The sequence below is a fragment of the Hemiscyllium ocellatum genome, chromosome 34 (genome assembly GCF_020745735.1).
Source record: "Hemiscyllium ocellatum isolate sHemOce1 chromosome 34, sHemOce1.pat.X.cur, whole genome shotgun sequence".
Classification (NCBI taxonomy): Eukaryota; Metazoa; Chordata; class Chondrichthyes; order Orectolobiformes; family Hemiscylliidae; genus Hemiscyllium; species Hemiscyllium ocellatum.
The window spans coordinates 10,871,530-10,887,492 of NC_083434.1; the positions used below are offsets into that span (position 1 = coordinate 10,871,530).

Consider the following 15,963-nt stretch of genomic DNA (forward strand, 5'->3'; position numbering starts at 1 on the left):
CTGCTTTATATTTCATATTTGGAATAAAGGGATAGTATTGAGAGGGTGGTCTTTTCTGAAATAGCTTACCAAAGGAGGGTTTAGGGACAAATACCTTTAATATGTATTTTATAACACAGAATGTCAATTTTCCAATGATTAAATAATAATTCCGTAAGTACAGTCGAGATTTATTAGACTTTGACAGGTGAATCATAAAAAACTTCAGAAAGTCAGATATACACAGCATGGAAAAGGACTCTTCAGTCCAACCTGTCCATGGCAACCAGATATTCCAAATGAATCTGGTCCCATGTGCCAGCATTTGGCCCATATCGCTCTAAGCACTTCCTATTCATGTACCCATCCTGATTCCATTTAAATGTTGTAATTATACTAGCTGCCACTACTTCCTCTGGCAGCTTGTTCCATACATGCACCATCCTCTGTGTGAAAAATTAACCCCCCAGGTCCTTTTTAAATTTTTGCCTTCTCACCATAAACTCATGCCCTCTGGTTTTGGACTCCCACACCACAGGGAAAAGACCTTGGCTACTCACCCTATCCATGCCCCTCATGATTTTATAAATCTCTATAAGGTCACCCCTCAGCCTCCAATTCCCCAGGGAGAATAGGCTTCTCCCTATAGCTCAAATCCCCCAACTCTGGTAACATCCTTGTAAATCTTTTCTGAACCCTTTTGACTTTCACAACATTCTTCCTGAAGCAGGGAGACCAGAATTGCACACAGTATTCCAAAAGTGCCTCACCAATGTTCTGTACAGCCGCAACATGACCTCCCAATTCCTATACTCAATACATTGACCAATAAAGGAAAGCATACCACACACCTTCAACTATCCTATCCACCTGCGACTCCACTTTCAAGGGCTATGAACATGCACTTGAAGATCACTTTGTTCAGCAACACTCCCCCAGGACCTTATCATTAAGTGTATGAGTCCTGCCTGATTTGCCTTTCCAAAATGCAGGCCCTCACATTTATCGAAATAGAACTCCACCTGTTACTCCTTGGTCCATCAGATCAAGGTCCCATTGTACCCTGTGATAACCTCCTTCACTGTCCACTTCATCAATTCTGGTGTGATCTGCAGCTCTGAAATGTGCCCATTCCACTACATAAAAAGTTAGAACAAAGGAAGTAGCCTTTCAGCCCATCAAATCTATACTGGTAAATGGGTTGAATCGCAATCAGCAGACTATCAGGGAATCAAAATATGGCACTTTTGAATGTGCACCACTCTTTCTGATCCAATGTGAAGCAGCAGCTTAGATTTTCTACTGCAGTCTTGAGTGGAACTTGAACCTATGACCTTCTGAGTCACAGCCAAAAGAATTTGCCACTGAATATAGAAAGATGATCTGACACGGAAACCAGTTTTGGGGAGATGCCTAATTATTATCCACAAATCCAAGATAATGATCATCTTTAGTCATCTAGTAGGGAATTCAAGGAAAGTAGTGTCAAACGTGTCATCACGTTAAGTATTTGAGGTGAACAGCACAGATGCATTTAGTGAGAAGTTATAAACATACACTGAGAAAAATCTCAATGGATTTGCTCAAAGGGTTTAAAGTAGCATACCAGGAAGATGCTCATGTACAGCATGAATACCTTCAGGTAACATCTCGCCAAATGTTTTAATGCTGTAAATTTGCATAACCCAATCACAGTCAAAACTTAAGAATTGTGAAAAAAAGAGACAAAAAAATCAAAATTAAAGTTACACTGTCAGGTTGCACAAGTCAAACTACAAACTCATTGCTGTTTTGACGGAATCCTATGTCCTGACCTTACCTGCCCAATACAGGCAGAGCGTAAATACATGTTTAGGCTGAGGTTAAATACGTAAACCCTGAAATTTAGAGGAACAGAAATTGGTGTCCATTTTTTGAGCAAAATTAATTTTAATTAATTTTCTACTACATTATTTTCTACATACATGTTTTGTTGTTTACTGGTATTTAACACGTATATATGAACATGTATGCACAAGCTTTTTTAGTTTCCATAATGTAATATAAATCTTGAGTTTTCTCAGGTGCAGTGTAGATTGCTCATTTATGTCAGAGGTCCTCTGTCCAAGCTCTCTGTTATGATCATCAGCAAAAATTGTTAAGTTTTTCACAATGAACTCAACACCAGCATTGCACAATCTTAAGTCAGGTTAGATGCAGAGTACCACTCTATACACAAAGATGAACAGATACCCAGACTGGTCAAGTTAAACAATAATTGGTGTGATTACTTCTACAGTCTGATGAAAAAAAAGTCATGCAAAATCTATTCTTCTTTGTGCTGCAGACAACTTAAGATTGCAACTTACTTTAACGCAGCGGCTTTGGAGAAGAAAGTTTCCAAGCAAAACCATGACATATTTGACAGCATTCACTGACAGCACAACAGTGATTTGTCCTTTTCCTAATCAACCTGTACAGATGTTATGACACACCTCTGGAACAGGTGGAACTTGAACTCTGGTCTCCTGGTTGAGGAGTAGGGACACTATCATGGTGCCACAAGAATCCTCAACTGCAATTTGTTATGAATACTCACTTTCAAGTAATAGACAAGCAGTTCATTGAGTGCAGGATCAGCATTCAGGTTGACTAAAAAGCACTTGTCATCCCCAACTTTAATGCCAGAGGACTCCAGGGAGATGCCCATACTTTCAAGTTGCTTTTGTCGTTCCTGCAGATAAGACAATAAAACACAACAGAACCCCTTTGAAATTCAAGTGACAAGGGTTCGAAGCAAACATATGTACTTCTACATCTTGAAGTATTTATTCTTTACAGAATGGGGTATTGCTGGCTCAGCCAGAATTTGTAGACGATGCTGAATTGCGCTCAACAAGGTGGGGGTGAGCTGCCTTGTTGAACTGCTGCAGTCCTTTGGATGGTGAAGCACCCACAGTGCTGCTGATTCAGGATAGTGTTGAAACAGCGCAAAAGCGTGAGACAGCAATTCAGTAAGTGGGAAAGAGAGAGAGTGGGACTGGGATGTGGGAGGCAAGGCTCGGAAGTTCATTAATGGTCATGTCAGTAAATGCCAATTGGAGATAGCTAGAAGCTCTCGTTAGAGATGGTCATTGTCTGGCACTTGTGTGACACAAATGCTACTTATCATTGTCAGCTTGAGCCTGAATCTTAATTTGAAAAAGCCATGAGATTACAGTAATTTGATTTCAGCAGAAAACATTGCACAGGTTCTACTAATCAGATTTGGTCTAACTTAGAATCCTTCAGAGTACTAGTTTTAATTTACTTGCATACAAAGAATTGCATTAATCGTGTTTGTAAACCGGATCACAGTTCCTAATTTAAAAAGCTATATACTCCAAAAAACATCTTATGGCACAGAAAACAAAACAAAGGTTATTTAGAAAATGCCAAATTCAATTTTGTTTGCTAGATGATGTATGTATTGACTTAATCCATTGGTCTTCATGTTAACCTTAAATTAAATTAAATCCTGACACTGTCCAACCACAGTAGCCAGCCAACAAATCTTGTCCAATTCAGCTTCAATAAAATATTATAGAAATCCATGGGTAACGAGATAGAAAAACAATTTAAATCAAATGAGATTGCCTTTAAAGGAAGCAAAATATCAAAGATGAATTCCAAGCAAACTCAAGTGAATGGGTCATCCTCGTTTTGAACTCTGAATAGCTTAAACTATTAATTGCCAGTGCAATTTAAAAACTCATTCATCACAATTTTCTCACCCATTGTTCAAGGGGAAAAAAAATGCAGATCTTCAACTCTGCCTTAGTTTGTTTTATTTTTTATCAAAATCTGTGACTAAACAGTTATTTATTTAGTCAGCTTTCAAGATTATCTCCCTTACTTTGTAGCCCATCTTGAAGTTGTAGCATTCATCACTGACCTCAAAGAAAGCTGAAGGTGAAGATCTAGCAATCCCCTTTCCTTACACTAAACCGAATCAGGCACTAAACCACAAGGATCACAAGGCATACAGCTACAGTTGTATGATCCAGTTAAATAAGCAGCTCCTCACATTGATGTATTCCCAGAGAGCAAATTCAAATGTAATGCAGTGATTACACTTCACTTTTAAACCAAATCTTATAAAGAGCAAAACAAATGATAGGGACATATAAAATTGGAATTATGTTTGATATAGAAACATCAAACTTAAAAAAAAACCCAGTTACACTTCATTCAACAAATTGCACAATTGCAGGGGTTTTAATAGTGAAACTGTTAGTAGTTAAAGGTATGTTTGATCAGTTAGGTGATTTCTATTTCCAGCCTGAGGAAACTTTAACAGTGTACCCCATGGAGAAGTACAAAATCACTGACAACTTCTGGATCTTCAGATTAACTGCCTACAAGCAATTCCAAATGTTGTCAGTTTCAGAGCAATATCCGTGAACATTGACAACTTCACCCACAAAAACCAGACCAACTTTTAATGATTGGAAAGCAATGTATAGAAAAGATGAACTAATGTGAAAAGTACACAGAATCAAATAATGTATTTCCATCAGCACTTCTAATGGAAAAATAACATTTCCGAGTATGATTCAAGATATGAATCAATCCACTTGGGTTGCACATTGGAATAGGAGAACTGATAGATACTCTAAGCTCCTTTCTCGAAAAAGTAACAATCATGACAGAAAAAGAACAGCTTAGAAAGCAGCTGCACTTGAATTGACAAATTCTTAAGCCAGGTCCCTTTGTTTGTTTCCGTACCTATAACTTCAATTCCCCTAAGTGTAAACATTCATTAATTAATCTAATGCAAAATTATGAATGTATTTGATAGCATAGCAAAAATGTAAGACACTCTAGGTGGCAGTCACACAGAGGAGAGATCCAATATATAATGCTCCATTACATGGAGCAACATTTAAATCATTACTACACACCACCTCACAATGGCTTAAATTATAGGAGATTGTCACCTCCTTTTAATTACCTTGAAAAAAGGAAGCAACTTAATGTCAAAGATTAAAGGTTTTAGTTTAAAAATATGCAAGTAATGGCAAATTGACAGAAATCATTTTTATTCTAAAATCAGTACCTACAATAAAACAACAACAAGAACTAAACCTCAAATTAATTTTCTCCCATTAACAAACCTGTGCGATTTCTTCAGTCTTTCTCAGTTTCTCCTCCCAAGTGATAGTCAAATCTTTAATGAGTTTTTCAGATTCCTCTAATTTCTCTTTGAGCTCGGGTGCCTTCATTGCCTAAATGAAAACAGCAAAAAAAAATCAGATTATTACTGTCATAGTCAAATTACAACGGAACCAAACAACCAAATTACCTCTTAATCATAGCTTGCAACACTTCACTCACTGACAGGCGATTGAGTGCACTCAACTGATTTTCATAGTGGCAAATCTTGTGCCTTTCCCAGTGGTGAATCTGGTTGCAGTTGTGGCATTTAATTAGGGACAGGGAGGCAGACAGCCACTACCATCTTCCCACCTCCACCCTGATTAAGGAAGAGTGGAAAGACCAACATTCCACTACCACTAATATTACCCCAGGGATAAATGGGAGGTTCATCACATGGGGAGCAGAGCTGAAAATGTGTTGCTGGAAAAGCGCAGCAGGTCAGGCAGCATCCAAGGAGCAGGAGAATCGAGGTTTCGGGCATGAGCCCTTCTTCAGGAATGAAGAAAGTGTGTCCAGCAGGCTAAGATAAAAGGTAGGGAGGAGGAACTTGGGGGAGGGGCGTTGGAAATGCGATAGGTGGAAGGAGGTCAAGGTGAGGGTGAGAGGCCGGAGTGGGGGTGGGGGCAGAGAGGTCAGGAAGAAGATTGCAGGTTAGGAAGGTGGTGCTGAGTTCGAGGAATTTGACTGAGACAAGGTGGGGGGAGGGGAAATGAGGAAACTGGAGAAATCTAAGATCATCCCTTGTGGTTGGAGGGCTCTTCAACGGAAGATGAGGCGCTCTTCCTCCAGCCGTCGTGTTGCTTTGGTCTGGCGATGGAGGAGTCCAAGGACCTGCATGTCCTTAGTGGAGTGGGAGGGGGAGTGTAAGTGTTGAGCCACGGGGTGGTTGGGTTGGTTGGTCCGGGTGTCCCAGAGGTGTTCCCTGAAACATTTCGCAAGCAGGCGGCCTGTCTCCCCAATATAAAGGAGGCCACATCGGGTGCAGCGGATGCAGTAAATGACATGTGTGGAGGTGCAGGTGAATTTGTGATGGATATGGAAGGATCCCTTGGGGCCTTGGAGGGAAGTGAGGGGAGGGGGGGGGGATGTGGGCGCAAGTTTTGCATTTCTTGCGGTTGCAGGGGAAGGTGTCGGGAGTGGAGGTTGGGTTGGTGGGGGGTGTGGACTTGACAAGGGAGTCACGGAGGGAGTAGTCTTTTCGGAACGCTGATAGGGGAGGGGAGGGAAATATATCCTTGGTGGTGGGGTCTGTTTGGAGGTGGCGGAAATGACGATAGATGATACTATGTATATGGAGGTTGGTGGGGTGGTAGGTGTGGACCAGTGTGGTTCTGTCCTGGTGGCGATTGGAGGGCCGGGGCTCAAGGGCGGAGGAGCGGGAAGTGGAGGAGATACGGTGGAGGGCATCGTTGATCACGTCTGGGGGGAAATTGTGGTCTTGGAAGGAGGTGGTCATCTGGGTTGTATGGTATTGGAACTGGTCCTCCTGGGAGCAGATGCGACGGAGACGAAGGAATTGGGAATATGGGATGCCGTTTTTACAGGGGGTGGGGTGGGAGGAGGTGTAGTCTAGGTAGTTGTGGGAGTCGGTCAGTTTATAGTAAATGTCCGTGTTGATTCGGTCGCCTGAGATAGAAATGGAAAAGTCTAGGAAGGGGAGGGAGGAGTCCGAGACGGTCCAGGTAAATTTGAGGTCAGGGTGGAAAGTGTTGGTAAAGTGGATGAACTGTTCAACCTCCTCATGGGAGCACGAGGCAGCGCCGATACAGTCATCGATGTAGCGGAGGAAAAGGTGTGGGGTGGTGCCAGTGTAGCTGTGGAAGATGGACTATTCCACATATCCTACGAAGAGGCAGGCATAGCTGGGGCCCATGGCTATTCCTTTGGTTTGGAGGAAGTGGGAGGATTGGAAAGAGAAATTGTTCAGGGTGAGGGCCAGTTCAGTCAGTCAAAGGAGGGTGTCAGTGGAAGGGTACTGGTTGGTATGGTGGGAAAGGAAGAAGCGGAGGGCTTTGAGTCCTTCGTGATGGGGGATAGAGGTGTACAGGGACTGGATGTCCATGGTGAAGATCCGGTGTTGGGGACCGGGGAAGCCAAACTCATGGAGGTGGAGGAGAGTATGGGTGGTGTCCCGAACGTAGGTGGGGAGTTCTTGGACTAAGGGGGACAGGACCGTGTCGAGGTATGCAGAGATGAGTTCTGTGGGGCAGGAGTAGGCTAAGACAATGGGTCGGCAGGGGCAGTCAGGTTTGTGGATTTTGGGCAGGAGGTAGAAACAGGCGGTGCGGGGTTGTGGGACTATGGGGAGCAGGACAAGCAAACATGCCAACTTCCCAAAGGGCCAAGAAGGGTGGTCCATTCAAAGGGACTCAGTACCTGACTGTGAGATCTAACATCAGGAATTGGGAAGTATTGCAGAGAACCAGCATCCTGCCCTGAACAATGCCTGTCCCTCCCATTTCCTCAAATACTTTCCTGCGACCGCCTACCTGTGACCGGGAACCCATTCGACTCAAGACCTCACGCGAGTGGAGCACCTGCAGTAGTTACTGCCTGCCCAGTGATATTGCTGAAAATGTGTTGCTGGAAAAGCGCAGCAGGTCAGGTAGCATCCAAGGAACAGGAGATTCGACGTTTCAGGCATAAGCCCTTCTTCAAGCCCAAAACGTCGAATCTCCTGTTCCTTGGATGCTGCCTGACCTGCTGCGCTTTTCCAGCAACACATTTTCAGCTCTGACCTCCAGCATCTGCAGACCTCACTTTCTCCTGCCCAGTGATATTGTCAAGTACAGACAAGCTCTATCTCTTAATCGTAACATGATAAGGGCTGCATATTTTTCCCCAAGGTCCTTGACTCCAGACAATGGTCCACTTCTGGCCTCTTAATGCCCAAATGACAAAATGCAATAGGCTTTCCCCGAGGCAACTGGAGAGTTCTGTCAGTGGTCCAGACTGCAGAAAAGACCGTCATTGTCTCTATAAAATCCTACCCATTAAGTCATTAGACCACTGACGGACTATTTAGCCTATCGAGTCCATGTCATCTTTCTGTAAAGCAGTCTAGCCAACCCCCTGATCTGAGCCTGCAATCTTAAAACTTTATTTCTCAACACTGGGCACCCAATGTCCTTGTTAAAGCATTGATTATCTCTGATTCTACAATTTATATCAGCCATTTCCAGGCAAGTATCACTCACTGATTTAAAAAAAATCTTTCAAATGTTCTTTCCACTTCTTCCCCATAGACAGCAAATGGGAAAACTTTTTAACGTTGACCTGACCTAAACCTATCATAATGTCTTACACGTTTATCAAATCTCCTCTCAATCCTCTTTGTTACAGAGCAACAGTATCAGTTTCTTCAACCTAACCTTGGAGCTAAAATTTCAAATCCCTGGAAATATTCTTGTAATTCTCTGTACCTTCTCAAGGTCCTTAGTATCCTTTGTTTTATTTTTAGATGGGATGTAGTGTCTCTGACAAGGTCAGCATTTGTTACCTATTGCTAACTGCTTTTGAACTGTATGGTGTGTTAGGTCATTTCAGAAGGCAGTTAAAAATCTACCACATGACTGTGTCTGCAGTCATGTGTAGGTTAGATCAGGTAAGGAGACATTCTTCCTTCACGCTCATTATCAATGAAGGTGGGTTTCTGAAATATGGTGACCAGAACTGGCACAACACTGTGGTTGTGTCCTAATCAGTACTTCTTAAAGGTTTAAAGACCACTTTCTTGCTTGCTCAGCTCTCTCAAACATTAAACATCTTAAACTATGTTTGCAGTTTCAATAAAGGAAGCCTCAGTTAAATTCACAGTTTGTGTTGTATAGCCAAACCTTACTAACACAGCGTTTCACTCCAGTCCTGTACATTTAACCTTAACATCCTTACCTCAGCCTGACTTAGCTGTTCCTTCAATTTTTCTACTTCCTCACGTAGCTCTCGAATGATCTTGGCATTCGGGTCTTCGTTCACCACAGCATGGTTTACAATGCGTTTTGCCCGATCAGCATATCTCAGTGTGGAAAGTGTTTCTTCGTAGTTGTCTCCAGCAGGGCTAATTGTTGCTATCATAGCCGTTTTACTATTTCCTCCCAAGTTATCCTAGATCAGAAATTTACAGATCCAATGTCAAAAACACAAGCTACCTTTTGCTGTTGACAGAGGAGTTTCTATAGCTTGTAAAATGTTCAATATGAATTCATGAATGATATTTGTTTGCTTTAAAATGTTTTGCAATATATTATCACATTGAACATAATAGCAAAATGTCTTTAAATTAGGTACAATATTTCAAAAGCTAGAATATGGAATAGTCACTCAACAGTTATACTGCAACATTTTACTGTTAATCATAACTCCAAACACGGTTCCTTTAAATTGATTATTTATGTGTTCTGCATTTATTTAACATTTCATCACATTCTAAAGACCTACTAATCGATAGTGCAGCCAAAGAACTACTTTTGGAATTGTGTTGCTGTTGTGTGGACCAGTGCACTTGCCAATTTGTGAGCAACAAGATTCCTAAAGCAACAAATGAATTAACAAATAGCTGACTTCTTTTTGGAGGTGCAGATAAAAGGAGATTTGTCCAGGATACCAGGAAAATTCACTGTTCTTTAATATATTTATAAAATCAAAATGAGACCCTACCCTCTTAATGACAATCTAGCTCACTTTAAACTGGTGTTTTCATTTAGCTTAGCTGTTAAGGTAAGTTTATTTCTTAAAATAACAGTCATCAAGCACCCAGCCTACATTTTCAAGAGTCCAGTCTCTGGTTTAAATCTAGTTGCTGTCTAACTTGAAATGACCAAGAAGCCCTTATCAGTTCTCAAGAAAATTTATCTGTAAAACCTGCAATCGATTAGCGGGACTGGATTTTGTTGTCTGTGGTGAAGCGTGGATGCTTGCTTCTCATCTCAGAAGAAAGCTTTGCTTTTGGTGGAGAGGGTGCAAAGACAACCATAGCACAATCTGTGGTGCAACAATGGATTATATGCTGCAATTTCAGGATCCCAACGTTAAGTTTGTGCTCACAGTTCACCATAAAGATTCCTTGCTAATCCAGGCCATATTCCAAGCAAGACTAAGACAGTGCAGGAAGGGGCAACAACACTAATGCAATGGGTTCACATTCACCACCCACTTTGTTGAACAGTCGGAAGCTAATGTCACTACCAGCCTCAAAGTGGAATCAAAGCAACAATACGAAAGAAAGACAGACAGACAGGAATAAGTGATTTAGCAAGGAGAACACATACCAGTGAACCAGTAAAATGGAAACAAGGACACAGTGAAACAGGCAAGAAAATGTCAGTGTTAAAAATGAAGATAAAGGAAGACATAAATCTCAGAGGAAAGAGCCACTAAATAGGAAAGTGAGACACAAACAGCAGATGCCGTTAACCCTCAGCTGGTCTGAACGCTGACCAAGGGTCACTGACTTGAAAATGTTTCACTCTCCAAAAGATGTTATCAGATCGGTTTTGTATTTTCAGTTAATTCAGATTAACAGCATCAACCACATGTGGCTCTTGTATAGTTCCAGCTGATGACTTCAAGCAGCTCAAAATTCAATGGAACTGGGTGCAATTTTTCATGAGTGTTCTGCACCACTCAAAAGCAATGTGATCGTACACAGGTTGTGTCCTATCTATAGCTTGGTCACTCCCAAAGGTTATGCATAATTAGAGCCATACCACAAGACTAATTTTATTATTGTTAACATGCTATGGATTACATTCCAGAGCAAATTTAGCAGGAGATTTGTTCCTGAACAATGCACTTGAAGCAGGGATTGACAAAATCAAAACCCATACTTAGGTTGACATCATTCTTATAGGATCTTCTTGCAAAAATGAACTGTCTAGCAGTAAGACAAGTAATCTCCTTTTCATTGTCAAGATAGATTTGAAATTACGAGAAATGTGAAAACAGACTTTTAATGTTATACTCAAGAAACCAAAAAAAAATCAAATTGTCAGAAAAAAAGTAATGTTCAAAGTAGAAGCAATTTCATTGGAAATGATCACATGCTTTTTAAAGTTCCAATTTATATTAATAGGCTTCATATTATAAGTATTTGCTTTAATCAAAAAGCTTAAAACAACAGAGCCAGAGAGTAATCCAGTTCGAACTGTAAATGAATACAGTACAAGAAAGCAGTATTATGCATTAGAATAAACATCTAATATACCCGGGAACAGATACTTTCAGGTAAATTTGTGTCAGAGCAGCAGGACCGATTCAAGGAGGAAATAGGGAAATGTACGGCCTAATATATTCCCATAAAGGGTGGGATCACCAAATCGAGTGAACTCTTGATATCGAGGAATATAAAGGTTGGAAAAAGAAAAAAGGGAGGCATGAGGTAGATACCAAAGGCTCAAAACAGTCGGTGCCCCAGAGAAGTACAAGCGAGTTCCTTAAAAAGAAAATCAGAAGAGCAAAAACGGAGTACTAAAGGAGAATAGAAGGTAAATAAAGGAAAATCCTAAGTTAATTTACAAGTGCATCAAGGGTAAAAGGATAGCCATGCAAAGAGTAAGGCCTATCAAGGACCACAGTGGTAATTTCGTGCGTAAATCCATAAATGAACATGGAGTCTGTGGTCATTGACACGAGGGACAAAGTGAGTATAGATAATATTTAATTGGGGAAAAGGAAATTATGACACTATCAGACAGGAGTTGTGAAGTACAGATTGGGAGCAATTGTTCCACAGAAAGGGCACAACAGACAGTGAGGAGGAACAGTGGGATCTTGGTGTTAAAGTGCATAGATCCCTCAAAGTTGTCACCCAAGTGGATGGAGTTGTTAAGAAAGCATATGGTGTTTTGGCTTTCATTAACAAAGGGATCAAGTTCGCTGCAGCTCTACAAAACCCTGGTGAGACAATGTGGAGGCTTTGGAGAGGTTGTAAAGGAGGTTTACCAGGATGCTGCCTGGACTGGAAGGCTTGACTTACATGGAGAAGTTGACTGAGCTCAGACTTATCTCTCTGGAGAGGAGGAGGAAGAGAGGTGACCTGTTTGAGGTGTACAAGATAATGAGAGGCATGGACAGAGTCGATAGCCAGAGATCTTTTCCCCAAGGCAGGATTGACTGGCACGAGGGGTCGTAGCTTTAAGGTGTTAGGAGGAAGGTAGAGAGGAGACGTCAGAGGATGATTCTTTACAAAGAGTTATGATTGCATGGAATGTGTTGCCAGCAGTAGTGGTGGAAGCAGAGTCATGAGAGACATTTAAGTGACTGCTGGACATGCACATGGATAGCAGTGAATTGAGGGGAGCGTGGGTTAAAATTATTTTAGATGAGAATTAATTCCGGCACAACATCGTGCACTGAAGGGCTTGTACTGTGCTGTACTTCTCTAGGTTCGAAATCAGGGAGAAGGCCTGGAAATTAGAAAAGCGGGAGAGGAGTGGCCTAGCAGGCTTAAAAGTAGATAAATCTCCAGGGACGGAAGGACTGCATCCCAGGCAGTTGAGTGAGGAAATGGAGGAAATAGCAGGGGTGCTGATAATATTTTCAATTCCTCGCTGGACACAGGAATGGTGCCACAAGACTGGTGGATAGCTAATTTGGTATTGTTATTCAAGAAGGGAGGAAGGAATAAACCAGGAAACTGCAGGTTAGTCAGTCTACCCTCAGCGGTGGAGAAACTGTTAAGTAATTCAGAGGGACAGAATTATTCTGCACTTGGAAGGGCAGGGTTTAGTCAAAGAATAGTCACAGCATGTTCTTGTTCAGGGGATGTTGTGTCTGATTGACCTGATTGAGTTTTTTGAAGATGTGCTCAGATGTGTAGGTGAGAGCAATGTAGTCTGCTTGAAGTCCAGCCAAATTCTTGATGAAGGTTCCACATGGGAAACTACTGCAAAGCTAAGAGACCATAGCATCTGAGGAAATTTAGCCAATTGGCCCCAAAGTGGATATGTGGCAGGAAGCAGAGGGGGATGGTCGACAGATATTTTTTTTGATTGGAAACTATGTCCATTGGTGCTCCATAGGGATCAGTATTAGGGCCCTTGCTATTTGTGGTATACAGAAATGATTCAGATTTGAACGTAAGAGGGTTCACAGCAATTTTACAGATTATACGAAAGTTGGTGAGATGGCAAAAAATAAGGAGAATAGCCTCAGAGTAGAGGAAGATATAGATTAGATTCCTTACAGTGTGGAAAGAGACCCTTCGGCCCAACTAGTCCACACCAATCCTCGGGACAGTAACCCACCCAGCCCCATTTCCCCTAATGAATGCACCTAACTCTACAGGCAATTTAGCACGATCAATCCACCTAACCTGCACATCTTTGAACGGTGGGAGGAAACCGGAGCACCCGGAGGAAACCCAAGCAGACACGGGGAGAATGTGCAAACTCCACACAGATAGTTTCCCTGGGCTGGAACGAACCCGGGTCCCTGGTGCTGTGAGGCAGCAGTGCTAACCACCGAGCCACCGTGCAGCCTATAGGTGGACTGATTGGTGACAAATGAAATTCAAACCAGTTAAGTGAGAGGCGATGGACTTGGGCAGGACGAACAAGATCAAACAAGGCAAGAGAATACATAAGGAACTCTAGGACCCTGGGATGCACCAAAAATCAGGATTGACTTGGTATGCGTGCATACCAGTCCCTTCAAGCAGCAGTACAGGATGACAAAGTGGTTAAGGAAGCATGTGGGATATTGCCATTTATTAACTGCGATACAGAGATTATGAGCAGAGAGGTTCTGCTGGAACGATGTAAAATGTTAGTTAGCCATATTTAGAGTATTATGTGCAGTTCTGTAATCTACATTATGGGAGGGGTGAGATACCACTGGAGAAGGTGCAGAGATGATTTACCAGGGATCTTTCCTGGGCTGGAGAGTTTGTACCTATGGAGAGAGGTTGGATAGACCTGGGCAGTTTCCCTTGGAGGAGAGGGGACTGGGGAAATATGATTGAGATGAATAAAAAGACTTGGCAGGAAGAGACTTTTCCCCATGGTGGAGGGATCAGTGATTGGCAGCAGTGATTTGAGATAATGGTCTGGAGGTTTACAGGGGATGTCAGGCAACATTTCTCTTATCCAGAGAATGATAGGAATCTGGAATTCACTGTTACTAAGGGTGGTAGCGGCAAAAACTCTTATAACATTTAGGAAGTAGTTAAATGTACATTGGTGAAATTAAGGATATGGGTCAAGTGCTGGAAGATGGGATTAGAATAGATAGGCATTTGTTATAAGACAGACTCATTGTGCCAAAGGGTCTTTTTTCTGTGTTGTACATGTCTGTGACTATATATCTTTAGAATCAATCCAAATCAGGCAAAATTGAAGGATGAGGATTAGAGATACATTTATCAACTGGATTATCCTTAATTCTCATAAAAGGTGGTTTTCTCTGCAGCTCAAGCAGATGACCAAGTAACAAACATGGACATGTTGAAGTGAAATTTTCAAATAGGAGTCTTGGAGCACCACTTTATTTTGGTCAGTTGAATTGGAAACCCTCAATTCATCTAAAAAGGAACATGGATCTGTACCTGAAATATTACATCCTGTAAGGCTGCAGACCAGGTGTTGGAAAGGGAGAATAGAATAGGAAGCTAGTTTATTCAGCCTGTGGGGCTATGACGGATGGAATGGCCTCTTTCTATAACATTATACTTTTCCTACAGTTTTATTACTGACTTTAAATTGCTGGATGATTAAAATACTACGAGGAACTTCTTGCCATCCCAGAATAGAAAGCTAACATGTCACCAAAAGAAATGTAAATTCCAAAGAAGAGCTCAGATTTTTTTTCCAATAACAAATCTTCATCCCTCTCACAAACAAGGACTTCTAATCCCACTACAAGCATGCATAATTGTAATATTTGTTAATGAGTGGCAACTTTCACAAATAGTAAATTTGTTCACATTGGTAGAGTTTCTTTCCACAATTTTTTTTAAAATGCAAGCTGATGGACAGCTAATTTAGAGATGACATTTAGGTTTGGAAACAGTTGTAGTTTTTTTTTAAACAAGTGCCATTATGTTCAAAAGTTTTAGAAAACTTGCAGGATGGGTTGGTACCTGGAATTTAGATTTTGTGGCCATTTCAGAGACATGGAGAGAGCAGGAACCGGAATGGTCATTGCAGGTTCCAGGATTTCGATGTTTCAGTAAGAACAGAGAAAATGCTAAAAGAGGGGCTGGTGTGGCACTGTTAGTCAAGGACAGTATGATGGTTGCAGAAAGGACGTTTGAGGCAATATGGGTTGAGATTAGATACAGGAAAGGAGAGGTCATCCTGTTGGGAGTTTTCTGTAGGGCTCCAAATAGTTCAAGAGATGTAGAGATAAGATGATCCTCGATAGGAGCGAGAGTGACAGGATAATTGTTATAGGGAACTTCAAATTCCCAAATATTGACTGGGAATACTATAGTTCAAGTACTTTAGACGGGTCAGGTTTTGTCCAATGTGCGCAGGAGGGTTTCCTGGCACAGTATGTAGACAGGCCAACAACAGGCAAAGCCACATTAGATTTGGGAGTGGGTAATGAACCCGGCCAGGTGCTAGGTTTGGAGGTAGGTGAGCACTTTAGTGATAGTGACCACAATTTGGTTATGTTTACTTTGGCGATGGAAAGGGATCGGTATATACACCACAGGGCAAGTGTTATAACTGGGGAAAAAGCAATTATGATGCAAGTAAGCAAGATTTAGGATGCATAGGAAACAGCAGAGGATGGGCACAGTTGAAATGTGGAGCTTATTCAAGGAACAGCTACTGCGAGTCCGTGATAAGTACATACCGGTCAGGC

At 41.7% G+C, this 15,963-nt stretch overlaps 1 protein-coding gene across 4 annotated transcripts in view; it reads right to left on the reverse strand.

Annotated features, from left to right (window-relative positions):
- The window catches only part of kif13a (kinesin family member 13A), a 332,721-nt gene that overhangs the window by 119,495 nt on the left and 197,263 nt on the right, over window positions 1-15,963 (reverse strand). For all 4 annotated transcript variants that reach the window (XM_060849815.1, XM_060849814.1, XM_060849816.1 and 1 more), the window contains exons 11-13: window positions 9,049-9,261; window positions 5,115-5,225; window positions 2,558-2,692 (exon numbers count right to left, since the gene is read on the reverse strand). In XM_060849815.1, coding sequence (XP_060705798.1) covers window positions 2,558-2,692; window positions 5,115-5,225; window positions 9,049-9,261 — 459 coding nt within the window. The remainder of the gene's footprint in view (window positions 1-2,557; window positions 2,693-5,114; window positions 5,226-9,048; window positions 9,262-15,963) is intronic.